The 25,648-nt window shown below is 61.6% G+C and overlaps 2 protein-coding genes across 11 annotated transcripts in view; one reads left to right on the top strand and one right to left on the bottom strand.

Moving 5' to 3' along the window:
• Nucleotides 1-1,496: 1,496 nt before the first annotated feature.
• On the bottom strand, nt 1,497-21,413 carry CFAP410 (cilia and flagella associated protein 410). Of its 10 annotated transcripts, XM_040621831.1 has the most exons (9): nt 11,280-11,415; nt 9,983-10,001; nt 8,800-8,994; nt 8,576-8,622; nt 8,116-8,328; nt 6,015-6,244; nt 4,952-5,123; nt 4,035-4,125; nt 1,497-1,936 (listed from the first exon to the last, which is right to left on the bottom strand). In XM_040621831.1, the coding sequence occupies exons 3-9, from the start codon at nt 8,857-8,859 to the stop codon at nt 1,805-1,807; spliced, it is 945 nt and encodes a 314-aa protein (XP_040477765.1). In that variant the 5' UTR covers nt 8,860-8,994; nt 9,983-10,001; nt 11,280-11,415; the 3' UTR covers nt 1,497-1,804. The 10 variants fall into 10 exon arrangements, with proteins under 10 accessions (XP_040477765.1, XP_040477763.1, XP_040477764.1 ...); XM_040621829.1 differs by lacking the exon at nt 8,800-8,994 and having other exon boundaries at nt 11,280-11,545; XM_040621830.1 differs by lacking the exon at nt 8,800-8,994 and having other exon boundaries at nt 8,116-8,295; nt 11,280-11,510.
• TRPM2 (transient receptor potential cation channel subfamily M member 2) overlaps nt 21,355-25,648 on the top strand; it is a 55,162-nt gene continuing 50,868 nt past the window's right edge. Inside the window, exons 1-4 of the mRNA XM_040621825.1 lie at nt 21,355-21,484; nt 22,098-22,166; nt 24,192-24,464; nt 25,158-25,246. Coding sequence (XP_040477759.1) covers nt 24,300-24,464; nt 25,158-25,246 — 254 coding nt within the window. The 5' untranslated portion in view covers nt 21,355-21,484; nt 22,098-22,166; nt 24,192-24,299. The remainder of the gene's footprint in view (nt 21,485-22,097; nt 22,167-24,191; nt 24,465-25,157; nt 25,247-25,648) is intronic.

The following is a 25,648-nucleotide window of genomic DNA, read 5'->3' as shown; positions in this document are numbered from 1 at the left end:
ACTCCCCAAATGTGTGCTGACAGCCCATTTCACAAGCCCGGGCTGCCCCCAGGCTCTGGCGGGGCCCCCCAGGACCCCGGGCTCCCCAGGGCACCCCTGGAGCCCGTGTGTCTGTTCTTGGAGAATGCCAGCAGCAAAGACCCCTGGTCTCGTCTCTAATTTCCCCAACTGATTTGAGTCGAGAACCCCCACGGGGGACCAGCGAGCATTTCTCAGCCCCCTATGGGGGGACGGAGGCCTCCGTGGACGCCTTCTTGGAGCACAAGCACCGGAGAGAACCACCGGCCACCCGGAAGACTCCTTCCCCAGCCTGGTCCTCCTGCACATCGCCCCCAGTCACCAAGATCAAAGGACACCTCGAAGTGCATCTTCCCCCAAACTCAGAGCTCCCTGGACACCCTGTGGGAGCAGAGGCGGGAGGGTCTCTGGCTCAGCAGAGCTGTGGGGTGCTTGGGGCCCAAGGTCCCCAACTGGGGTGCAGCTGGTGATGGCGCAGGCTGGAAGTCGGTGTGAGCCCCGCCAGGTGGGTGGGGAAGGGCGGGCATTCTCAATTTGACAGAAGCACCCCCAGCTCGCTCTAACAGAATGCTTTATTGAGAGTCCGACAACTGACCACATGTGCAGCAGAGGGCGCGCGGTGGCTCTGCGGCCACTCCTCCCGGACGCCCCCACGCGGTGACGCCTTGCCTCTGCTCGTGCACCACAGACTGCAGAGAACCAGAGACGCCCCAGACAGAACCCCCGCCAGGCACCCAGCGGCTGCTCTGGGCCCCGGGCAGTTTGAAACCCACTGGCCTGAGTGCAGCCTCCCCTTCAAGGGGCGCGCCGTCTCCCGGGCACTGTCGCCCCGTCTGGATGCTTGCACACGGCGCGCAAGTCACCCCTCTGCTTGCACAGTGACGGACATGTTACAGAGACTGGGTCCCCATCACCCGGAGTGGGGGCGGAGGGAACCTCCTCTCTTGTCCCAGCCACATCAGCACCAGCGGCTACGGGCTCAGACACCACGCCGCTCCCCGGACTGTGGAGGCATCGTCAGCTGCTGGGGGGGCACTAGGAAGGCCCCCCAGCCTGCAGCACTACCAGTCAGGGCCTGTGCGTCAGAGCAAGGCCCGCGGCCCTCCGCACGGGTGTCTTCCCCCACCCAGCTGCCTCTCCCTCGGCTGCACCTGGATCCGACCGCCCCGGGCCTCTCCCCGCCCTCCCCACAACCCTCTGCACCCTGCGGGCTCTTGAAGCGGCAGAGAGAAGAGGAAGGTGCGTTCTCCAACCCTGCTGGTCCCACAAAATGCCCCCGTGGCAGCCGGCAGCGGTGGGGGCCGGCTGATGCGAAACCGCTCTGAGGGCTGCACCATTCTGGAAGTCGGCCGTGGCGGACAGTCTACCCCACAACTGGGTCAGAGAACTGACAGGGGAAACGCACGTGAGCAACCACCCTCACCTTCACAACGACATCAAGGTCACGTCTGTCCCCAGGAAACGCCTGCTTCCAGATCGGACTTGGAAAGATATTTATTAGGGACCGTGGCAGCCAAGCCCAGGTTGCCCCCTGCGCAGGCCGGCATGCACCTGGGCCCCGCGGGGGAGGCACCCAGCAAGGTGGCCGACGCCCTTCCTGCTTTTGCTGGGGCGCCCTCCACAGTGAGGGCTTGGCTTCCTCAGGCGGGCCTGAGCTTCCTGGGACACAGCCCGCATGTCCGGACTCGGCTGGGGTCCAGAGGAGGCGTGGCTGTGGCAGGGACCCACATCTCCGGGTGCTTGGGCACGGGGTCGCGGGAGGAAGGCGTGGCAGCCCAAGTGGCGGTCACTCCACGTCCTCCTGCAGCTCCTGCCTGTGCAGGGCCTGGAGCCGGCTGACCACAGTCTGGTGCACGGCCTCCAGCCCCTCGGCGTCCAGCTCCCGCAGCAGCAGCAGGACGGCGGTCAGCACGTTGCTCTGGGGGCAGAGAGTCACTGGCTGAGCGCCCCCACCCTGATGGGGATATCATGGCGAGTGGCCTGCCAGGCAACCCAGGGCAGAACGGACAGAGACTCAGGCAGACGGAGCTGCAGCTGAATGCAGGGACTGCCCAGAGAGGCTAAGCAACTGGCCCTCCATCACACAGCAGGGATGAGAAGGGGCTGAGTGGCCCAGGACAGCGCTCAGGAACATGCGATCATACACACACACACACACACACACACACACACACACACGTGCACGCGCTTATGCGTGTTAATGCATGTGCATGGGGTTTTTGTCTGCACTGGAGCAAGAGAGGACTGTGCACGTGGGAGCCACTCGAGCTGGCTCTTCTCGTGAGGTGACAGGAGAGCTGGGTGTGAGCTGGGGCACACGGCAGCAATGTGACATCTGCTCAGAAGGTCACACCGGGGCTTGGCAACAGAGCCCCTGCCCACCCCACAGCGCTAACCCCCAAGGGTCCTGCTCCCCCCACACCCCTACACCGGGGTGGCCTCCCTGGCCATCTACATCCTCCCACTCAGGCTTGCAGGACTTCCGTGGGAGGACTGAGCCACATTCCACATTCAATGTAGAGCCAGGGCCTTCCTTTCTGTGGCCGGAAGCAGCTGTGCCCGCTCCAGTGGGTTCGACGATTTTCGGTTTGCGTGTATGGCAGGCACCGAGCTGGATCAGTGACTCAATCTCGGGGCCACCCCCCACCCCTGGTGCTCTGCAGAGGAGGGAGCTTCGGGCCTCGCCCTGCTGGCAGAGGCTGACCTGCTCCAGGGGCTGTGTAGGGGGGCGCCTCCTGAAAGGTGCTGGGGAAGCATGTGCACGGACCTTGCAGGGGACGGTGACCTGTGCAGGGAACGGGCCACAGGCCCAGTTACCGCTGCCGAGACTGGCCTGCAGCCTGCAGTCACTTCCGTCAGCGGCTCTCGGGGGACGCTTTTCCCAGAGGGCAGGCTGGCCCTCCCCAAGGACAGGGCCTCCGTCCATCCCCCTCCGTGCCTCCCACAAGCTTTTCAAGTTCCTCAAGGGGGTGCTGGCAGCTCCCAGGCCCGACTGTGGAGCCCTTCCCACCTGAGTCTCACTGGTCCCATGGCTCTAGTCGGGCCCTGCAGCCGGGGGTTGGGAGCAGGCTTTGCGGGTCACGGGCCTCCCTCACCGACGCCGGCTCTGCTCAGGCCGCCCCCCTCCCATCAGGAGGCAAAGTCCCCACTAGGCCAAGCTAATGGTGGTGACACCGTTCTTCTGGCCAACGACTGGCTCACACTCAGGACGTAAGCAATTCCAGCTGATGAAGCCAGTCCTGCTGGCTGGGGGGTCCACAGGGAATCTGCTCTTCCTGTTCCATGAGATCACACATGGGAAGAAACGGCCCCTGTCCTCTTGGGTGTGAGGCAGGATCAGACAGCCAACCCAGTGACCAGGAGGGAACAAGCCCCAGGACAGACCAGAATATGACATAGGAGGCAGACACTTGGAAAGGTCCAGCATCTTTGACAGAGCTGCCCACATAACCCACTTCTTGAACCTGTTACTCCTTAGGGACCAACAGGAGCCACAGTGCCACGGAAACTGCCCCGCCACGACAGGGAGGCCTCCCCGCCAGCAGCGCCCCACTGCAGTGTCAGGTGCCCCCGGAGCCACCTTCCCGCCCCCGGGCCAGATGCCGGGAGGACCCAGGCTTCCTCCTGCAGCTCAGCCTGCTCGGCCTGCACGGTCCAGCCCCCGCGTGCTGCGCCGAGCTGCTTGTGGGCTGCGGGGTGGGGGGTGTCTCCTCTCTCCCCAGGCCGCTACTGCTCTGTACCCAGGGCGGACCCAGGCCCGTGCTGCGCCGAGTTGCCTGCAGGCTGCGGGGTGGGGGGTGTCTCCTCTCTCCCCGGGCCGTTACTTCTCTGCTGGCGCAGACGCCTCCTCTAGTGCATCACTTCCAGTGCAGGTCAGAGCCAGCTTCCCACCCTCTGGGGCCCGGCTCGGTAAGTCCCTGGGTGTCCGCAGCCTGTCCCCCCCACCCGCACTCTCCACGTTCTGGGCAGAGGGAGTGGCGGCCGCCTCCAGCCAGGGCTGTCTGCATCACACTCACCCTGTTCTTGGGACTGCTCGCGGCGTCCCTCTGGGAGAAGGAAGGAAACCGGTCCCGGGAATGTGGCTTCAGACCGAGCTGGCTCTGGACGCTGCAGGTAGGAGGGGGAGCACAGGGTGGGTGAGGCCTGACCTGCTCGGGGCCCCGTCTCTGACCCCAGAGCCTCAAAGCACAGTGAGGAAGGCAAACCGCCGCTTGGTGACGATGCTTCTGGAGGAAGGGAGCACTGCACAAGCAGGCGGGATGAGGGATTTCTGGCCTAGCACATCTCTCTCTGGCCCCCCAGGGGCCCCCTCGCTGCAACTGTGCTCCCACCAGGGTTGGGGGCACTGAACACACAAATGGGAACGCAGAGCGGTGGGCAGCTCCCGGTCGGCCTCCTGCACTGGCGGCAAACAGAACAGCTGGCTTGGCCGCCAAGCAGATGCAGCCTCACAGCTCCACTGGGCTCGACTATTTCTACAACATTCCCTGTGCTCCACAGCCGCTCAGAAACATCCATGAGAGTCTGCAGCCTGCCCCCAGAGGCTGCTTCAGCCACGTCTGCAGTGCTGTGGGCAGGGAGGGCCCCTCCTCGGGGCCACACACTCCTCCCTGCCCCATGGCAGCTCAACTGGCCACGGCCACGTGGCTTTCCCAAGGGGGACTGCAGTGCTGGGCCCAGCAGTGCCCACAGGCCCGCTGGCCCACGTCACCCGCCCCACCTCCAGCCATGTGGGCCAGCTCCATACCCACACAAGCCCCGGGCCCTGAGCCTTCCAGACGCAGAGCTGAAAGCGGGCTGGGGGTGACTGAGAGCCACAGACGGCAAAGAACCACCGTGGGCAGCTCCTTTCCCTCCGTCCCCAGGAAGGTCCACCGACTCCACAGGAGGACCCCAGGGACAGGCCGTCAGCCCCCGCCCCTGCCAAGCTCACCTGGTCTCCTCCTCGCCACAGCTCAGCGAGGCCTGCTGGGTCCCAGCAGCGGTGTCCATGGCGCTCAGGGCGTAGGACAGCTCAGGCCCGCCGTTCCCCGTGCCCTCTCCGCTGGGGGCTGTGACCTCCTCTCCCTCCATCAATGCGCGGGACAGCTCCTCCTCGGTCACAGCTTCAGAGTGGGGGGGGCAACAGCATGAGAGCAGACTCGCCCCCACAGAAGCCCCCCGGACCGCGGTTCTGCCATCGCGGTCACACCCGGCACATCTGCTGTAGACGAAAGGCGTGCGTCTGTCCGCAAGGCTGGCCAGCCCCTTGAGAGCAGGGCCGGGATCCGCCTGTCACCTCCCTGTCCTGGCACATGCTGAACATATCTGAATTCCAGCCCCCACTACAAGCAAGTGTTCATAAAATGCCGAATTAAGGCTAGTGTTAAAAAGGAACAGAGTACACAATGTGAGTCTGTTTCACTCCCATATGGCTTCATTTCTCTGTGCTAACTTACATTACACCTGTTTTCTGGGGGAAAGAGCTGTGCACGCGTGACCAGGGCCAGGGACTGGCGCAGCGATGCCAGTGGCCTCGCAGAACCCAGCACAGCCCCTGGAGAACAGGTGGGGAAGGAGTGGGTCAGAGCTGCAGGAAGGCGCCCTTGGGCCTCCAACAGGAAGAGGCAAACAGCAGGGGACCAGCGCTGGGAGGGCAGGGGGCCACGGGGGCGCCCTGACCTGCGCAGGGCCACAGGGGCCAGCACGGACGTTGCCAGCCCGCCCGGACCCGCTCACACGCTCACCAGGCCACTCGAAGTGTCTGGAGCAGAGTCCTGAGCAGGAACAAAGCAGAGGCGGCAACCGTGTGTCCAGACAGGAGGCGGGTGAGGAGTGCGAGGCCCACCCGAGATCCCGCGCCCTGCGTGGGGCCATGCCCGGGGCATCACTATCCGGTCACACTCTTGAAACGAGGAGCAGCCCGGGGACTCCCCGCGCAGAAACCATAGGGCGGGCGCCCCTGCGCATCTGGAAGGACCAGGAACGCGCAGGGTGTGGGCGGCGCTGACGCCTACCCTGATTGTCCAGTTTCTGCAGGTGCGGCAGGTTGCGCAGGACGGTCATGCGGTAGAGGTGGGGGTCGGTGCCACAGCACGGGTTCTCCGCCAGCCAGAGCACGCGCAGGCGCGGCAGGCCCTTGAGGTAGAAGAGCTCCGCCAGGCTGGGGATGCGGTTCTTCCGCAGATAGAGCTCGCTCAGCTGCCGGCACTGGCTCACCGGCTCCAGCGTGGACACGCTGTTGACGCTGCACGGGGACGGCACAGTTAGCACCCTGCCGCTGAGGGCGGCACCCCTCCACACCACGCCTCTCGGCTCAGCTGCGAACATGGGGGAAGAGCACCCCGGGTCGGGCCCATTCTGCCGTCTCCTTGGAAGGGGGTCAGAACCGGCAGGAGCGAGTCAAGGTCAACAAGACCCCCCTACCCCCCGCCCCGGGGCCAAGGAGACAGTGTAAGGACGGAAAGCCCCTCAGGAGGGAAACATGAGCTGCGTCCTGGCCTCCTGCTCAGCTCGGGCCTCGTGGGGTCAACTGGAAATTGGAGGTCTCAGTTTCCCTCGCGGGATGGGAAACCAGCCACCAAGGAACGTCCCTGTGCCCCGACGTCGGCAGTGGCCGGAAGAACCCACAGCAAGCAAGCTCCACGTCAGGCAGAACTGAGCGCCCAACCTCCCCAACCCCACGCTTAGGGAGAAACAGACTATGTGGGTTTAAATTTTGCTCCTCAGAACTGTGAACACTCCAAGACAGAAAATCGTCCGGGCCTCCAGGCAGAGACCCTCCAGGTTTACACGGACACAAGCAGAAACCGTCCCACCTCCACGAAGGCAGAAGGACCGCAAACGCGTGCTCAGCTCGAGGGCAGGTGCCCAGGACTGCGATGCCTGGTGGGAGCCCGCACAGGCCGGGACAGTCCTCCTCTGCAGCCCTGAGGACACTGAGGCCCCCTGCACGCTGGAGGGCATGGCGGGGGGGGGGGGCACTCCAAGCAACACTGCCCGAGGGGCCAGACCTATCTAGACCATTCTTTGCTGGAGGCTGCACTGGTGTGGGCAGCCACGTCCGAATTCCTCCCTAGGGACGGCACTGCAGCGGTGGCCCCACTTACTAATGCGGTTTCCAGTCTGCAGCACTGCGCTCGGCACGCAGCTTGCTTCACTCGAGAGCCGGGCATGCAGTGGGCACCCAGAGCAGGACTTAGGCTTTGCCATCTCCAAGTCTGAGGAAGCTGTCCGAGGCACAGGCTGGGGTGTAACGTGAAGGCCCGAGCCTGCGCCCAGCCTGCTGTCCTCTGGCTGGTCCACTGGGCTAACTGTCGCTGCATGAGTATGTGTCCCCCCAAACTCCTATGGGGAAACCTAACCCCTAAGGTGATGGGGTTTGGAGGGGCCGGGGAGCCCTCATCCTGCACCAGTGTCCTCACGGAAGAGCCCCCGCGCTCCCTCGCCCTTCCCCCACGCAAGGCCCCAGTGGGAAGAGGGCTCCCCAGACACTGAAAATGCCAACACCTTCACCTTCGACTTGCAGCTCCAGGTACACGAGACACAACGTCTACCGTCCACAGGCTGCCCGGTCTGCAGGATTCTGTGACAGCGGCCAGAACAGAAGGAAACAGCCCACCTACAGGCGAGGCTCTGAGACCCAAGGGAAGTGACTGCACCCCAGGAAAGGACTTGGCGCCCTGCGTTCACGCAGCGATCTACACGGGTTCCAACGCAGCCAGCCACACGGGCACGGGGCACCTGAGCTCCGTCAACAACACTGGGCCTCCCGTCCTTTCTCTGAGCTGTGAGCATGACAGATCCTGCAGCGCGGGGAGGCCCAGCGACTTGCCCCAAATCACTCCAAGCAGGGCGGAGCCAGGGCTCTGGCTACACCTATTTTCAGGAATGAAAGGCAATCCTTTTACTCGTCAGGGAAGGCTCTCTGGGCTCAAATCTCAGCGTCACTGATAATCCTAACAAGTCAGTGACACACAGACAGCTGACACGTGCACGCTCGCCAAGCGCTCTGTTTCCCTGCCTGCACCCACTCCTCGCTGCCCGCATGTGGGCAGGTGCTGGTACTATGTCCGTATTACAGAGAGGGAAACCGAGGCCCAGAGGGCTGAGCCTTACCCAAGGTGGAAGAGCCAGCAAATGGCAAGCAGTGGCGACTCCCAGGTTCCCTCCTTCAGTCCCCAGGGGGCAGGAGGGAGTTCAAGGGCAGAGGATGATGCTCCCTCCCCCGACTCTCCAAACTGTCCAGCTGCCAGAAATCCTAACGGCCGCATTTGGTTCGTGCACGGTTTCCCGAGTCTGTTAAGATGCCAACGCCCCCGGCAGAGGTAGCTGTCATCAACGAAAGACCATGGGACACAGAGACATGGGCAGAGCTCCTGGCAGCGCCACAACCAGACAGCAGAAGTGGTGGGGGCGCTGGGGGCAGACATGGCCGCCATCACGTGGGGGCTGTTACCCACGATCGCAGTGGGAGTGGGCAAGGACACAGCAGCGTGCTCGAGCGGGACAGCCAGGCACCCCTGCAGACGGGCAGGCAGACCAGCCCCGTGACAGAGCACAGCAGGCACACACGTACCTGAGGGTGATCACTTCCAGGCTGGGCATCTCCCGGCAGATGGAGACCTAGGAAGGAAGGAGGCTGATGGGGCGCACTCCGCCGGGCACTCCCTGCCAGCCCAGCGCAGACCCGGGGTGCGCCACACACGGCCCCGCCTCCCCCGCCGAAGCAGAGCCGCGCCCGCGCCTCACTGGGGCTGCCACACACAAGAGCATGCGGGCTCCGCATGATACTCAGCTTACTGCACTGTCCTCGGGTTCCCGCCACCCGAAGCAGAAACATGCGCACTCTCTCGCTGCCATCAAACGCAGCCGGAATCCCTACCCTCGATGCCCTCAGAAGACGTTCAGGTAAGGGGACCTCTGTGGCCGCTAGGCTGGACAGAGAACCTTTGTCTTGCTGTCCCTGAGGCACAGGAGAGGGCTTGGCCAACAGAGCTGGGCCAAAAGAGACAGGATTGAGACTGGATCTCATACCATTTTAATACTGTCAATTCAGGGGAACAGACCAACAAGGTGCTTGGCTTGGTCCACAATGGCTCCCTAACCTGTGAGGCCCATGGCGGGGCCGTCCCCAAGTGTCTCTGCACCTGCCACGACAGGCATCGAGCCAGACGAGGTCCTTGACCTCAACAGGCTCACGCTCTCCTCAGAATGCTTCACACGTGCAAAGGATTTGTTTTCTGTTACGGTGGCATTTTTGCTTTTTTAGGGTTGTTTTTGGCTGCTTGGACAGGCTGCATTTTGGTTACAGCAGGAGGTGGAGTCAAGCCCAGTGTCTCAGCAGCATTTCTGGCTCTGGTTTCAAGGAAAGGTACAGTTCGAGTGACAAAAGTAAAGAAAGAAAGAAGACAGGTACACGATCCCTGTCTAAGTCAGGGACATTCATTCTAGGAGCGAGAGAAAGGGAAAGAAATCTGTTCACAGACCCACAGCTCAGTGCAGGGCTCTTCTCCCTGACCCCCACCCTGGGCCCCATCCCCTCCTGCCACGCCCTGGAGGTGGCGGGGAGCACACCACTGGATCCCAGCAAGAGCAGGAGCTGGAAGTGAGCAGCCTCAGTGACCCGCAGCCCAGGAACCCGTGAGAAAAGCCTCCCAGCACAGCACACTTCTCCTGAAGTAAGGCTGGCCCTCTGGCATCCCTCCCCAGCTGAACTTTGGATCTGCTCCCTCCTCCGTGACACCTGGGACATGCAGCCTTTCGTTGGCAGGAGAACACTTGAAGGAACTCGGAAAGAAACCTGGGCATTTGGAATATCTCTTTCCTTCGTCGTTCCACATTACAGAACTGCTAAATGAACCAAGTACCAGATTAGCGGCTGAACTGAATGTGCGCAGTTCTGCAAATTTAGCGATCCTCTTGGGGGGGCAGGATACAACTTTGGGACCAGAGAGCATTAGGAGATGACCAGTGTAATACTTACATCTGTGAGGCGGCTGCCCCTAGGGAAAGGAAAGACATACGTACTTTAATTTTGTTAAAGTTGAGTAAAAAAATATTAGAAACAAAAATTCCAAAAATTAATGACAAACGTCTACAAACTAAAACTCTATGATATCAATGACAAAGTCAGGGACAGCCTGTCCAGATGACAGACAAAGGTGTCAAAACTTGTTGCAGGACTATTTGCAACAAAACTCTCTATGCTCAGGGCTCGAGGGACGCTTCTCAGACTGCGGAGTGGGAGAGCCAGTCCACTTGGAGGACACAAAGATCCACTCATTCCCAGGCTGTGGCGAGGTGCGACAATGTCCCTCACAGATGTAAGTGAACAAGCAAGTCCTTGTGAGGGGCCAAGTTCAAAGGCTGAACATGCAGCTCACGAAACAAACGCTGGAGAGCCTGCATCAGGGCCCTTGTCTCTCCCTGATCAGACAAAGCCTGGCCGCCTCATGCAAAACAAAGAGCAGCTTTATTGGGAACAAGTGTCAGGGCCAAATGTCAGAAGTGCCACAGGCAGAGCTCTCTGCAGTCCATCTGCCGACACTTCCCGGGAGGAAGGCCGGGCTCAGGACTGAGCTCCCCACACCCCAGCTCCACTGCCCAGTGTACAGGGATGCGTGAAGCCTTGAGTCCCCAGTGAACACCTGTAGATCTTTCAGGAGTTCCTGAAGTGCGTCCGTCCTTCCTTGGCCCAGCGAGACCTGGCCGCAGACCCACAAGCTCCTGTATCCTGTCCTGTCGCCTCCCCCAGACAGTGAGGCACCTGGGGACAGCCCCTCCCCGGCAGGACTCAGTTACGGAAATGTTACTCTGGAGTCTCAGTTCTCTATCTTCCCCACTAGGACCCGTGCTAATCACCTCCATCTCCCACCTTATTAGTAGGCTTGGCTCCCAATGACCCGCAATGTCAGAAAACAGACCCTTCCAGAAGGGAACCGTTTGCCTCACTAATGCTATCTAGAAGGCCGACAGGGAGACTTCTAGACAATCCCCACTGTTTCAAGCAAAGACAGCATGTTTGGAGCCTGCGTCTGAAACACAACCCAGAGCGGGTAAACATTCTGGAATGATCTTTGGCAATGGCCACCTGGGTTTGTGCAGCACGTCCCGCCGGCTGTGGGGCCCTGGCGCCTGCTCCCTTCCACCCCGAACCGCCCTGTGGCTCCTCCGCAGGCCCTTCCCGCCCCCCAGCCCAGAGCGGAGGTGCGGGTCCGGGGCCGCTCCACCCGGGCGCGAGCGCCGGGCGGCGGGGACGGCCCCGGCCTCTGGGTCCTTACCAGCAGTTGAGCTTCCGCACGCTGTGCAGCTCCGAGGCCTTGGCCCGGGACAGGACCATCTTCCGAGTCAGCTTCATGGCGGAGCGCCGCGGGGAACCGAGGCCCCCGCCCGGCCCCGCCCCCGCCCCAGACCCCGACACGGACCCAGACCCACCGCCAGCTAGGCAGGAGGATCTCCGCTCCTCGGCGGCCGTCTCCAGGGGGCGGTGCCCGCGTCGTCAGGGGCGGGTCCTGCGAGCCCATTGGTCACCCGTGAGGGGCCGGAGCGGCGCGAGCGCAGTGAGGCCACTAAAGCTTGCGCTCCGAGCGTTGGCTCCGCCCCTCCTGCTCCGCCCCGCCCCGCCCCGCCCCTCGGGCTGTGCGCCTAGTCCTGCGCATGTGCAGCGTGGGGACCGGCCTCGACGCGGTTCTCCTGCGACGGGGTGAGGAACTTCTTCCCGACCGAGCTCCCGAGCCCCCGAGCCCCCGAGCCCCCGAGCCCCCGCAGTCCCGAGCTCCCCAGCCCCGATCCCTCGAGGACCCCAGCCCCCAGCCTTTGAGCCCCCGAGCACCGAACCCCCAAGCCTGGAGGATAGAGGTGACAGTTTCTTGACTCCCTGAGTAACCGCGATTTAAACTGTTGGATAAACTATCGGGGACAGTCCTAGGGCTGTGTGGATTCCCTCCCTCCCCTTGAACATTTAAGGAAAGGTGGCCTTTCAAGTATTAAGCCTTTTAGAAATCAAAGGTTATCAGGGGTGCAGATTACATTGACAAGCATTTGGGATCTCGGAGCTGGTAGACGTGACAAGACCCCGCTTGAGTCGTCCTCCTCTGATAGCTTTTCCACTAAGCCCCTTCCCGCCTGTGGCCTGCCCAGCCCAGTCTCAGCAAAGCCTGCTGAGTTGCCCCCACACCTGATGTCTGATCACCCCCACTAGCTGATTAAGTTCCTCATCCCCCAAGTGGGGTCTGATCATCCTGGCGTGCCTTTAGCAAGACCCCCTCCCCGTGACATCTCAGTACTTTTCCATCCACTGGCCCCCCAACCCTGCTCCTTGGCTGTAAACCCCACTTGTCCTCTTTGTATTTGGAGTCGAAGCCAGCCTCTCTCCCTTATTGCAGTAGTCTTGAGTAAAGTCTGCCTTACCATTTGAAGGGGTGTCAGAATAATGTTTTCTTGAACAGAGGTCAGACAGAGGTTTCTTTCCCAGGGCACTTGAGATTGGTGGAGGACCAGGCTGGACAAGGGCCCTGTGGCATGATGAGACGTGGAGACTGAGTGGGGGAGAGCAGGATTTTACTGCAGGATCTCCTGTCCCGCTCAGCCCTGCCCCTTGGATTACAAAGACAACATGGGGAATTCCACACACAGTAGTTTAACAGTTGCTGCTGCTTTGAGTTGTGTCCTCGTGCTGTATTTTGCCAGGCCACCGGCCATGGCATGCCATGAGTGGTTTATCAGTCAGATTCTTGTCCTGAGCTCTCTTACCAAGGCATGGGTGAGGGGGCCCCCCAAAACAGTGTGAGTCTCCTCAGGCAACAGAGAACTTTGGTGTTCTTCGAGGAGAAAGAAGACTCACAAACAGGGCCAGTCAGAGCTCTCAAACCGACACTGGCTTTGGTAGCAGCCCCTGGGGACCGTCCAGGTCTCAGGGCAGGACAGAACATCTCTCATGGTGGAATCCTGCAGTCACAAGGTTTGGGTAGTGGCCTGCAGGGGCACTGTGGGGCCATCCCATGGAAGAAACAGTTCAGGAATAGGATGGTCAGGAGGCTGGGGAATGAAGGAGGGTGCTCAGGGTGGCCATGATTGAGTCAGTGTAAGATTTGGGAGCATAGGGGTTTCAGAGCAGCGCATTCTGAGTTCTTAGCCTTCGAGCAGGCAGAGAATGATGTAACCAATGAAGCTTGACCTAAGAGAAATGTAGACACGAGTTCAGCCTCACTGAGAGTGGCAGGAAGCTTCCAGGAGGCCCGGGCTATGGGAGCTTGCAGAGGGCTTTTGGCTGTCCCAACTTGAAAGCCACATCAGGTGACAGGGACAAAGCAGGGGCTGCCAGGAGCTGTGAAGAGCAGGCTGAGCCAAGAGGTGTGTAGAAGCACCCAGAGAGTCTGCCCACGCTGTGGACGATGGTGCTGCCGCCAGACAGAAGCAAGTGTCCGCAGAAACTGGTTCTGGGGAAGATTGAGCGGGCTCGCGGCTGTATGTTGTATCTTGTGGCTGTGAGCCAGTGGCTGACGGGAAGGGGGCTTGGGAGTTGCTGGCCCTGCTGGCCCCCACCTGGCTGAGGTGGCTCCTCCCCCTCCTACCCGGACCAGTATGGTCCATGCAAAGGGACCAGTCCAGGTGGGGTGTGAGCCATGCCAGGTAGGGCTGTGAGACAGACCCCGGCTCTCAGGACAGGGCTGCACCTGGAGAGTTTTCTGTAGCTGATAGGGGTGATGGGGGAAAGAGGTGTGGAGACCCTGCGAGTCTGCCTGGAGTAGGTCAAGGCCCTCAGGTTCAGGGTGTGTGGATTTCCCTGCACCAATCACTGGGGAACAGGAAGCACTCGTCCCTGAGTCCAGGCAGCCTGGGCCTCTGGCAGGAGACCTCTCAGCTGAAGGGGAGGAGCGGCACCTGTCGGGCACCCTCACAGAGGGAAAGGGGGCGAACTGTGCTTACAGCTCTCTAGCCTCTGGGGGCCTCTTCAGCCCCTGCCACCTCTGTTTGGCTGTTCAAAAGGGTGACTGGGGTGTGAGCCAGTTGACAATCCCGGTGACTCAGATGACACTTGTAAGGTGAAGATTTGATAAGTAGAAGTGTGGTGGTTTGGGTTGTGTCATGGTGCATTCCCAGAATTCCCTTCCCTGTGTAGCTCGAGGCAGGACTGGACTCCAAGACATTCACATGCACTTTGGAAGGTGGAAGAGGAGCAGAGAAGGCCGTCCTGTGCAGAAATGGAGAGAGATGGATGGATGCAGAAGAATGGGGTTGAGGGTCAGGGGTCTTCCCCGAAGTGTGTCTCTTCTTCCCGACAGCGGCCCTACCCGCCACCAGCATCCTTTGTTGCAAACTCACAGTGGCAGAGCTCTGAAGGGGCCACTGCTTTCCACGGACCTCTCCATCCACCCCCCTTGTGGTCCCACTTGCAGAGCTGGACCTGCCCAGCTCCCCAGCTTCCCTGCAAACTCCCTCCTTGGCACCTGCCTCCCTGGGGAGGGCTGCTTATTGCCCCCCACCACTGCATTTCTCCGGCTTTTCCTGGATTTCCATGTCCCTAGCTCCCTTCCACAATTGTGTAAAGTTGTGACACATTTCATATTTCCTCATGCTCATAGGGCTTTTGCTTCTTGGAATGAACCTGACAGGCAGAAATGCAACACAAACTTGCTTAAACCGAAAACGAAACGTTGGTTCATGTGACCAAGAAGCCAAGGGGAGTGGCTTCAAGCGGGGCTGGATCCAGGACCTCAGTCTTCGTTACCACCCTCCCAGCCCTCAGTTGCCCATGTCGGATGCCGTCTACCCTCTGCTCAAGTCCAGCAGCCAGAAAGCTTTCTCCCAGTGACTTGGGTGCGTGTTTGGGTATCGGCCTGGCATTGCCCTGTGCTACCGTGATCCCACACTATGCCTGGCTCTGCAAGGCAGACTGCTGGCCTGAGCCACATGCCCGAGGCATGATGGGAGGGTGCATGATGGGAGGGGAGGTAACCCAGAGGAACACCCGAGAAAAAGAGAACCTGCTGCTTCGGGCTGGTGGCGCCGCGGGAAAGATGACAGCCTGCATGCACTGTGCCTTTGGCTGGCCACCACATCCTTCCTCGTGTCCCCTGCACACACTTCCTTATTCCTGGGGAAACTCCCGTCTCTCAGCGGTCTGTCTGGGGTCTGCTCACAGGGTGGTCACGCAGCTGGTGTCCTGGGGTTGTCATGGTGGCCCCAGCTACAAAAGCACAGTCTCCTTCCTCCACCCCCCTTCCCTCTTGTTCTAGCCGAGCTGAGTTCTGAACTTCGTTTCCGCCAGTACTGTATGCCAGGCCCACGTGGCTCTCCCAGAACTCCCGCAAGCTGCCTTTCTGGTACCCACAGCGACAGCGCCTCCTCCTTAGGGCTCTTTGAAGTCCTCGGCTGGAGGGGAATGGGAGGGCCTTCCAGGGGCTGGAAGTGTGGTCATCCCTCTGCCTGGGTCCTGGGGCCCTGTGAAGTTTTGGGGATGGCACTCCTCTAGCAGGGGTGACTAGGACCCAGGGTAGGGGCCTGCTCTCCTCTCTACAGCCCGACAGCTCAGGTTTCTTCCAGGGGCCTGCCCCACAGTGGGTAGGGACTGAGGCGCAGGGGAAAGTTTGGGGCACTTGGGCTGGACCATGGGGCAGAGAGGAAGGTCCTGGGGTGTGGAGGGTGGAATGTCCTCTAGGCATGAGCTCTGCTTCTCCAATGGCAGCAGAAACTCACTAGCGAACAAGGTGACCCTGGGGTGGACAGTCCCCAGGCCTGCCTGCTCTCCTCCTGCCCGGTTTTATGTTGGGGACTCACCCCCTCTGTATTTCAGCCACTCTGCCTCCAGACTGCCCTCAGCTGAGACCCTCCCAGGAACCGGCCCTCTGCAGGGGAGCTGCCCCGCCCCAGGGCATGGGCCCTGGCCTATCACTGGTGGGGGGTCCAGAGGCAGACCCCTGGGGCTCAGGTGCACAGCTGGAGGGCCACCGGCCTCAGAGCTCCCTGTGGGCCCCACTCCCGGGAGAGCACAGGACTCAGCCTGGCCCAGAGCTGCTGCCCAGTCTCCCGGGGGCGCTGTCCAGCACTCCCTGCTGTGGGGAGTCACCCGCTGGTGTGGGCAGGGCTGCCTCTCACGAGTACTGCTGAGGGCAACAAGCTGCTGTCTGTGCTCTCCTCGATGCCCTGGGAGGGAGACTGCATGCTGGGCCCGCTGGCCACGGTGTTCTGACCACACAGGGCCTAGGTGATGACCCAGACCTGCCCCAGGCTCTGCCCCAGCTTCCCCTTCCCTCCGTCTGCCCTCCCCCGGTTCCACCATCGAACCTTTCCAGCTGTATCAGTTACCGTGGCTGCATAACAAACAGCCCCAGATGTAGCAGCTCACAGCTGTAGAGGTTACCATCTTACCGCTCCCGAGGGGTGGGGGTCTGGGAGCTGCTGGGGGCCTGGCTTGGGGCCTCTTCAGAGGTCAAGCTGTGGGTCGGGGCTGCCACCTCTGGTGACCCAAGCGGGGTTTTCCAAGGTTGTTCACGAGGCTGTGGGCAGGAAGCTTCACTTACCACACGGCCTCCGGGGAGTGAGTGGTGAGAGAGGGGGAGAAATTCAACACAAACTCAGGGATGGAAGCCTGGGCACCATAGCCCGTCCCCTTGGAGGCGACCCGCCGTCCCTCATGCACAGGGGACAGCACGGCAGGACCAGTGGGGGCCCCCTTGAGCCGCTGCCCCATGCCAGGCACTGCCCTCAACTCCACATGGCTCTGGGCTCCTAAGCTGGGGGTGCCCTGAGCCACCCCGCCAGAGGCTCCTGTGGGAAACAGCTTCTCCCCGGCTTCTGGGTGTGCTGGGGCCACAGCCCTCAGGTGCAGGCTCCTTGGGGTGGCCTTCCAGGGGCCGCCCCCTCCAGTGACGGACTGATCAACGTGGGGCATCAAGGCCTAGCCCCTCACTCGACTTGGGGGCCTCTGGGGTGCAGGCAGCCTGCTGTGCGGGCCATACAGGGGTGGAGGGAGGGTAATAAGCCTCAGTAGGAAAAACACCCCACAGTGTTCTGGAGCAAGTCTGTGCCATCTGAGTGGGGGCTATCCACACTTTGGAAGCCCTGGTAGACACTGTGACCAGGCGGCCAGCCCCATCGTGCCTGGGTGTGCATGAGGCCCAAGGTGGACCAGCTCCCCCCACGGAGCACCAGCTTCTCTGCTCTGTGGGGGAGGGGACGAGCGCTGACATCAGAGCATGTGTGGAATCATGGCTGGAATGGCCTGATGCTCTGGTGGGGGCCCAAGGGGAGGAAGACTGGAAAACCAGGGGCAAGGGGATCTGGAAGAGACACTGGGAGTGGGCAGCAGGGCGGAGATCCTCCTACCCCCCGTTAAGGCCCACCAGGGCATCCACCGTGGACGAGGTGCTGGACAGCTCGGGAGGGAAAGTCCTTGGCCAGTTGGTGTCCATCAGCATCTGTCCTGAGCCGGGTCTGGGCTATGGGTGGATCAGGAAGGGCATAGCCACGAAGGCCCAGACAGAGGCCACGCACCACAGCAAGGAACAGGATGGCAATGCTTTCCCACAGAACGGACACATTCTGGGTCTGAGCTTGCCCTTCCTGCCTGTGGGGCCTCAGCCAGCACTGTGGTCTGAGGGCCCATGGTGGTTTGACCCACCAGCACAGGGTCCCAAACAACATTGTGTCAGAGAAAGGGACCTGCTTCCCAGCCAGGAGGCCCTTCAAGGTCTGGCCCCTGCTTTTGCCTCCCCTCATCTCCTGCCATAGTCCCCTGGCACACTCTACTGGCCATGGTGGCCTTCCTGTTCCTCAAACACACAGACTTGAGTTCACCTCAGGGCCTTTGCACCTGCTCTTCCCTGACATTGACTCCCCTTATTCCCCAGCTCCTGCCCTGCTGAGTTCATCAGATTTTATGACACACAACCTGAAGCTGTGGATGCAACTCTCCCGTAGAGACCTGGGCTCCCGTTCTTCCAGAGCCCGTGCCCCTAAACAGGATCTGGGCACCATAAGGCTTCAGGAGATGCCTGGGGATGGGCTGAGCAAGATGAACGCTGGGTCTGCAGGTGCCTTTGGACCCTGTCAGGGGTGCTTGGAATGGTCCTTAGTTTCCCCGAGTCACAGATCCCTCATCAGGGAATGGGCATGAGAAGGTTTCCCGGCACGTCACATTGTGAGGACCGCAAATGTGCATGGGGCGCATGGTGTGGTTCTTGGCACGGAGGGTGCACGCTAAGTGAATAAGCCTCGCTGACCCCTCTGCTGGAGGGTGCCCCCGGCTGGTGCTGAGAGAGGTCAGGAAGGACGGGCCGCAGGCATGTTTCAGATCCCCGCGGCTAACCACAGAAGATGCTGGCAGAAAGAAGAGTGGCCTGTGTGTGTTCATCTCATGCGGTGACCGGAGAGGTCCTGTGGGGCCCGGGGTCATCTCCAGCTCGGTCCCCATCACTGTTTGCTCAGAAACACCCAGGCTGCTCTGGCTCTCGGGGAGGGCTGCAGAGACCAGGAGGGCCGTGGCCGCGCTCCTTACTTGCAGAGTATCTGCCCGCGCACCCTGGCTCCCAGTTCACCTTCGCATCTCATGGGGAGCTCTTTTCCAGGAGTGTTTGGGAGTGCAGCTGGTCTGTTGACCTCAGACACGAAGAGGTGAAGGAAAACAACGGTGTTCCCAGCAGGAAACCCACCTCTCTCCGTGCTTGCTCTAGACCAGGGGTCTGGAAACGAAGCCGCTGCCTGTTTTTGTCAATAAAGTTTTATTGGCACACAGCCACACCCATCCATTTACCTGCGGCCAATGGCTGCTTTCCGGCTGCAGGGGCCAGAGTTGAGCAGTTAAGAGGAGATCCTGGGCCGAAAAGGCCTGAAATCTTTACCAGGTGGCCGGACAGAAATTTGCAGCCCCTGCCCTAGACCCTGGCCGTGTTGTCTCCCCAGCCCTCGGAGCCGCGCCAGGAGCCCGCAGCTGAGCTGCTCTGCTCCTGTGTATTATTCATGACCAGAGCAAGCCGATGCCAAGCGGTCAGGCTGCTCCCTTTTTCACGGATTGCGGTTTTCTTTCTGCTGCTGGAGGTTTTATCTCGGGCATGTTGTCCATGTCGGAAAAAGTCCTCTGCTTTGCATTTCCTTTATCTGAACTTGAGACAATGTGCAATCAACATCACTCACCCTTGCAGGGCTCCTGCTTTATGGTCAAATGCCTTTTTATTTTTACGGGAAGGATGTTTCATAAGTGCTCTTGCAATGGCGTCCCGGCAGATGGAACGTGGCCTTCTTGTGAAATGTGTGGTTTCTCTTTAGAAGGGAAGGAGCCACATGGGGGACAGCACGAGCACAGATGTCGGGTCAGCAGCCCATTCGTGAACGACTTCCCCTCAGCGACGTTCCCACAGAGGCCCTGGGATACTTGGAAGCACACGGCAGTCCGTCCGTGCCGCCCGCCAGACTCGGCAATCGCGACTGTGTCATGAAATATTAATACACGCCCATGCACGCACACACACACACCGCGTGCTTTTAGTCCATGAGATGGCTCGCAGGCCCGACGGCACCCGGGGAAGGAGCGGCGGACGGGGCTCTGGACACAGCCGCACACGCTGGTGGGTCTCTGCTTCCTCTGCTGGTTACCTGGGGCCTGAGACCCCTCTCCAGGGCAGCGGCAGCTGTCAAATGCCTGAGCTGGCTGGCTCGGAGTGCCACAGTGACAGGCGGGCTGGCCTCCGCAGGTGTCTCGGGCCCGCGGCGGCCACGCTCGCTGCTGTCCGCTCTCCGCCTCCGCGGTGCTCAGCTTCGGGGAGCAGGTCTGTCAGCGCCCTGAGAAATCCCTCAAGTGCCGGCCTATATGAGCGGCTCTGGTGGGTTCTGACACCTTCTCCAAGCTGCACAGAGACCTCCAGAGGGTGGGACAGTGAGACGGGGTCCCGTGGACCCACAGCACTGTGGCTGGTTCCGTCGTGGAGACGCAGGGGTAGATAAAGGCCAGGGGTCTTCCAGTACAGGGTGTTGCGGGCAGGAATTTGGACACTAGGTCAGCACGGCCGGGGAGGAAGTGAGGGGGTGGCCAGTCAGCCAGGGGTCAGCCGGCAGTCCCCCGCCCCTTGGTCAGAGAGGCCCAGGGCCTGGGAGTGGCTGCGGGACACTGTGGGCTGGTGGCTGGAAAGGAGAGGGCAGTGGCCTTTGTGAGGTGAGAGCCCTGTGAGGATGGTGTGGACCTTTAGGAAAGCTGCTATCAGCTTTTTTTTGGTGGGGGGGGGGTCAGAATTCCTTGTCGTTCCTCCAGTCAGGAGGACTGAGAAGGGCCAGGGCAACCAGGGTGGAGTTCAGACATCTGTGGGGCCCCGTGGCCGGCACCTGCCACATGGGTGCTCTGTGGTTCAAGCTTTCGGGCTCTTCCTGCCCTCCTGGGTCCTGCCTTACTGGGAATGATCTCCTGGCTTTGGGTCCTGCCGGGAGGACTGGGGGGAGGGTAGCGTCTGGAAGCTTGGTGGAGGAGGTTCTGAGGCCTGTAGGGAGGTGGCTCACCCAGGCCCCAGGCCCACTTGGGTCTCCTGCCCTGCCTACCACCTGTGCCCCCCACCCCCACCTCCCCTCCCAGCCCAGCGTGGTTTAGGGCTTGGGGAGAATTGCTGCCGGCCAGCCTTTCAAGGAGAAGCTGGCCCCTCAGGAGGCAAGCACCTGCCTAAGAGCCGGGTCTAGGGGTCTCTGGGAAGGCAGAACCCTGCAGACAGGGCGTCTCTGAGTCCCCACGTCCTTGGCTCTCTTGCTGGCGCGGGACTCTGCAGGCTGAGCTCTCTGGGCCAGTGACGCAGAGCGTGCTGCGCGGGGCGCAGGCTCAGCCCGAGATGCGGGCGGCCCCACGGGGCCAGCTGGCGGTCGTGCACAGCGGCGCAAGTGAGGTGGGGACAGGGACCCGCTCCCAGCAGGTACGCATTCCCTTGCCGGGACGGAGGACACCGGGGTGCGGAGACAGGTAGCAGGACTGGCGCAGGCGGGGGGAGGGGAGCGCGGGCGGGGGGAGGGGAGCGTGCGCGGGTTGGGAGGAGGGTATCCCAGGATCCAAGGGCGCGGATCGGGCTGCAGGCACTAGCAGAGCGCAGGCTAGGATGCGTGCGCCACCGGCTGCGGGGAGCTGGTGCGGGCGCGGGGCCCAAGCTGGAGTGCCGCGGGGGTGCGGGGTCGAGGGCAAGCTCCGGGGAGGGGATGCAGGCCTGGGCGCGGGCAGGAGCGTGGAGTGCAGGGACCCAGGCTGCAGGCGGGGTGCGGGCCCCCGCTGGGCTGCGGCAAGGCCAGGGCGGTCTGTGGGGGGCGACTTACCCGGCCTGGGAGATCCGCAACTTGGCCCATCTGGGACTTAGGCTCTGACCACAACTTCCCCACCCCCATCCCCCAAGGCTACGGGGCCCAGGGCTGTTGGCTGGCACTTCCTTCGTCCTTCATCCAGTGTATGGCTGTTTTTAGTCTTCGAAGTGTTTTCACAGCCTGGATTTCAGCGGCCGCTGACCTGGGGAGCTGCAGGGAACAGGTACACGGTCTAGAAAGAGAAGTAGAGAGGCGGGTGGTGGGGGCCCCTGGCCAGCCTGTCCTCATAGCCTCACCGATGAAGTCTGTTGGTTGAGCCTTTCGGGCTGGGGTGGGTGGGTGTGAGGAGGAGACCCTGTTTCGGTGATTTCCCACGGTCCCGGCCCCAGGTGGCCGCTGTAAGCCGCGGTCCTCAGTACTTTGACTCCGTTTGGACCTGGTGTCTCCTCCTGATGCCACCAGGGGCACCGTCTTTCAGGGCACCCCCTGGACCGTGGGAGCCGGGGGATGAGGGGCGCTGCCGTGGGGCTCCCTCCCCGTGCACCTGTGCTTGTGGCCCACGGCCCCATCTGAGGATTGCTTGTGGCAGGGCTCAGATTTGGACATCGGCCCAGCTCGGCCCGGACCGTTCAGGCCCGCTCGCTCCGTGGCGACAGCTTCGCGTTCCATCTGGGGGCTGGTACCAAATGACATTTATAGAGGTGCTTTTTGTGCATTTCAGAAACATTTATATAGCTACCCTGATTCCATATATTTATTAGAATTAGTGTTTATACCATGATGTTCTACTTTTTGAGTCCATTGATTGTGTTCGGGATGTTTTCCTACTTTCTAAGGAAACGCTTCCAAACTTTCCGCAAAGTGAAGTTTTACCGCGAGCGCCTGCACGTGCACTTCATGCCACGGTACGTGCGGCCCGTGCGCTGACACCGTCTGTGTCGTCCCGCGCCTGCGCGCCTGCCTTCTTGGAAGTCCTTTCCCTTCAAAGTGTTCTTAACACCCCCTGTGCTGTTGTGCATGGAGAATCAGACTGCGAACCAGGGTGACCACAGCTGCTTTCGGGGGAAATGTAAAGAAAGACTGATGGGCGGATTTGGGGGAGAACCTCAGAGAAGGCTGGAGGGGGGACTCTGTAAGGTCATGGTCAGCCCTGGGTTTCCAGACTCTTCCAGGGCTCAGACTGTGGGGTGGGGGAGGGGGGAGGAGAGGTGGGGAGGAGAGGGAGGGGGCAGGGGGCTGGTGTCGATCAGTTCTTGGGGTCTGAGGGCAGCTGGGGTTTGGGAAAGTCTGCACGGGACCCCAGGGGGAGTCTCACAAAGGGCCTGTGGAGGGAGCGGCCGAGAGTGTCTTCACGCGGAGGCCTTCATGGCACGAGCCCGCAGTCTGAGCACCGGGCACCCTATCTGGAGGCGGGAAGCCCCTTTGGTTCAGGTCCCTGCAGACTAGCGGGCGGACCGAGATTTCCGAGCCTCGCTCTCCTCTTCGGTCACTAGGAACATTTCTCGCTTAACTGCTTCCCTTGGAAGCTGGTTTTGGGGCCCGGTGAGCTCCTCTTTAGGACTGCCGATGGCCCTGTGGAGGCCACGCTCGGGTGAGGCATGGTAGCCACCGCGAGGGCTGGCCAGAGGCCCCGGGAGGGACGGCGGCCTGGTGCGGCTTGGCTCAGCGGTGTGTCCGTCTGGGCTGCTGTACCCACAGGACCAGCAGCTGGTGAATGACAGTTCATTCTCACAGTGCTGGAGGCCCAAGTCTGAGATCAGGGTGCCAGCACAGGTGGTGGGGACCCCCTTCCCCTCAAGTGGGGAAGGGGCAGGAGGGCTCCCTGGGGTCTCCTTCCTAAGGGCACTCACCCCCATTATGAGGGCTCCCCCTCCTGCCCTAATCACCTCCCAAAGGCCCAGCCACCTCCTGCCATCACCTTTGGGGCTCGCCGTCAGCCTATGAACTTCAGGGGAGCACATTCAGACCCTAGCATCCCACTCCTGGCCCCCCCAAAGTCATGTCCTTCCGCATGAGAAATACATTCACTCCATCCCAACAGCCCGAGTTTTAACTCATTCCAGCCTCGACTCCAAAGTCTGAGTTGGAGTCCGATCTAAATCTCGTCTAAGTCAGGTGGGGGAGACCCCAGGTACGTTCGTGCAGGGGCAGACTCCGCTCCAGCTGCGAGGCTGTCCCGAATGCAACGGTGGGGCCCGGGACAGACATTCCCATCCCCAAGGGGAGTAACTGGGAGGAAGGATGGGGTGATGGGGCTGACCAAACCTGAAACATGAAGGCCTTTGGCCTGGTGGTCCTGCCAGACGTCTTGCTGGACATAGCCCCCTGCAGCCCCCACCTGCTGGTGGTTCTACTGGTTTGGGGTCGTCCCACCCCACCGCTCCACTGGGCATTGCCCCAACAGTGGCCTTCTCTCTGGATCATGTGCCCAAGGCTCCGGGTGGCCCCATCCTTTAAAGTCTGGGTGGAGGTGGCCGTGATGGTACATGGTGCCAGGTGCCACCAACCTGGGCCACAAGGGGCCCGCTGGGGCGGCACCTGGGACTCTTGCATGGCTCGCTGCTGGAATCAGAGAAGCGAGCCCAAGATGGGAGGGGTGCAGGGCAGCTGCGGCTCCTCCTTCGAAATCGTTCTGCCCCCTCCCCCGCCGAACTCTGGGCCCGTGCAGGAGGGCAGCCCCATGATCTCCATGCTAGGAGCAGCAGGGGTGGGGAAACAGTTTTTTCTTGGGACCTTCGTGGTGACCTGAAGTCACTACCATTACAGATGGGCACCTGGGCCCTGGGCTCGTGCGAGTGCTTCCAGACTGCCCAGGGGTCCCAGCTGGGGGACAGAGCGTGGGCGACAGGATAAGTGTGCAGACCCATGAGGGGAGACACATGCCTGCTCCTCTCAGACACCTGCCTCATTTCCTCTCTGACCTATTCCAGCAGCCGTCCATGATGTCCTTCTAGAACCTTCAGCCTCGTGAGCTGGAGGAAAGGCTGTCCTGAGGGGGACAGGAGACCGAGGAAGCTGGAGTGGGAGCAGGCCACAGGATGGAGCCCCCAACCCTGAGGAAAGCCGGCTCCAAGCAGGAGGAGGGCTTTGGGGTGCAGCCCAGCAGCATGGCTGACCTGGGCATGGTCCCCAGTCTCCGGCGCAGCAACAGCAGTCTCTCCAAGACCAGGAGGTTGCATCACTTGTTCAGCAACAGTGCAAAGGTAGGCTTCTGGGGGTTAGCTGGCCCCCCTCGTGCAGGTCCACCGGAGCCCTGTGGGGCACCGTGACCACCAAAGAGGGCTGTGTTTCCCACCTGGGCAGAGGCTCAGCGGAGCTGGGGGGAGGGGGCCTGGAGAGAATGGTAAGCGGCCAGGTCTGTCCCCTCCCATGGACGGCACGACCCCTCCATGTTCTTGGTCTGGTTGGGAGGGTGCTGGGTAAGCACTTCGGTCCTGTCCGGGGCCAGACTCACGGGAAGCCGTCACCCCTGACCTCCCTGATTTGACTGGGAGGGCCCTGAACACCACCTAAGTCCTGGATCAGATTCCTGGAGGCCTGGGACAGGACTGTGCACAAGGGCGCCTTTGACATGTTAAGCCCCTGGTCATATCGGCTTGCTGTGTCGCCAGGACGGAGGCAGGTGTCCAGACGCTTTCTGCCGCATGGCTCTGTTCTCGAGGAAGGCAGTGTTGACAGAGAAACTGAAGTTCTGGGATACTCGAGTGGGGCTCGGGATGAAGTGGTCCCCCTGTCAGCACCCACACCTGAGAGCCTCGGCCAGCGCCCCCACCCCCGGGAAGAGGCCCCTGAAGCTGGACAGGGAGCTCAGCAGTGTCTGGGAGCAGCGTAGGGTGTGCTCCCCCGAATAGTGCTGTGATTGCTCAGGGGTCTCAAAGTGCCCTTTTCATCCTCAGCAAGAAAATCTCAGCTCGTGGGTCCCGCAAAGTATTAAGAAGAAGGAGTGTGTGTACTTTGTGGAGAGCTCCAAACTGTCCGACGCCGGGTGAGTGGCCTGGCACAGTCGTGTCTGTGTGGCTTGGGTGCCCGCGGCATTTCCGCCTACCCCTGGAGCTCGCTGTGGGGGCGCAGTGTTGCCCCATCCTGTGCACAGAGGAAGCACAGAGGGCTTAAGTGACCCGTCCGGGGTCCTAATGGGGCCACCCTGCGGTGGTGCTTGGACTCGGATCCAGTTGTTTGGGCACCACGGGGCACGCCTCTAGAATGTTCGTTTCCCCCTGGAGTAGAGGGTGTCACAGGGTTCGGGGACTGTAAGGGGACTCGGGGAAGGCCCACAGCCCGGGCCCCTCACTGGGGAGGGTGCTGAATGCAGACAGGGCCCCCCTCACCCCAAAGCCCCACTGCACCACCGTTGTCGCTCCTTCCCATGGAGGCTGTGGCTCGGTGC

Source organism: Ursus maritimus, unplaced genomic scaffold, assembly GCF_017311325.1.
Source record: "Ursus maritimus isolate PB19 unplaced genomic scaffold, ASM1731132v1 scaffold_4, whole genome shotgun sequence".
NCBI classification, from domain to species: Eukaryota; Metazoa; Chordata; class Mammalia; order Carnivora; family Ursidae; genus Ursus; species Ursus maritimus.
Note: the sequence above shows the minus strand (reverse complement) of the source record. Positions and strands in the feature narration are given on the sequence as shown.